This window comes from Penaeus monodon, chromosome 20, assembly GCF_015228065.2.
Source record: "Penaeus monodon isolate SGIC_2016 chromosome 20, NSTDA_Pmon_1, whole genome shotgun sequence".
NCBI classification, from domain to species: Eukaryota; Metazoa; Arthropoda; class Malacostraca; order Decapoda; family Penaeidae; genus Penaeus; species Penaeus monodon.
Window position 1 is genome coordinate 18,311,715 of NC_051405.1, and position 240 is coordinate 18,311,954.

At 63.3% G+C, this 240-nt stretch overlaps 1 protein-coding gene across 1 annotated transcript in view; it reads left to right on the forward strand.

Annotated features, from left to right (window-relative positions):
• LOC119585671 (haloacid dehalogenase-like hydrolase domain-containing 5) overlaps positions 1–240 on the forward strand; it is a gene marked incomplete in the record, with an annotated part of 15,252 nt that overhangs the window by 12,172 nt on the left and 2,840 nt on the right. Inside the window, 1 exon segment of the mRNA XM_037934347.1 lies at positions 1–198. Within this exon segment, the coding sequence (XP_037790275.1) occupies positions 1–198 (198 nt within the window).

Genomic DNA, 240 nt, shown 5'->3' on the forward strand with positions numbered 1-240 from the left:
CCTAACTTCGGTTTGCTGTTCGACATCGACGGCGTCATCGTGCGGGGCTCGCGCATCCTGCCGACGGCTCCGGAGGCGTTCTCACACCTGGTCGACGCCTCCGGCCAGTTCCGCGTGCCCACTGTGTTCGTTACCAACGCTGGCAATGCCCTCAGGAGCGAGAAGGCGGAGCAGCTCTCCAAGTGGTTAGGCGTCACGGTGAGTAAGGGGGGGGGCCTTCGAGGAGAGGCAGAGTTGAAA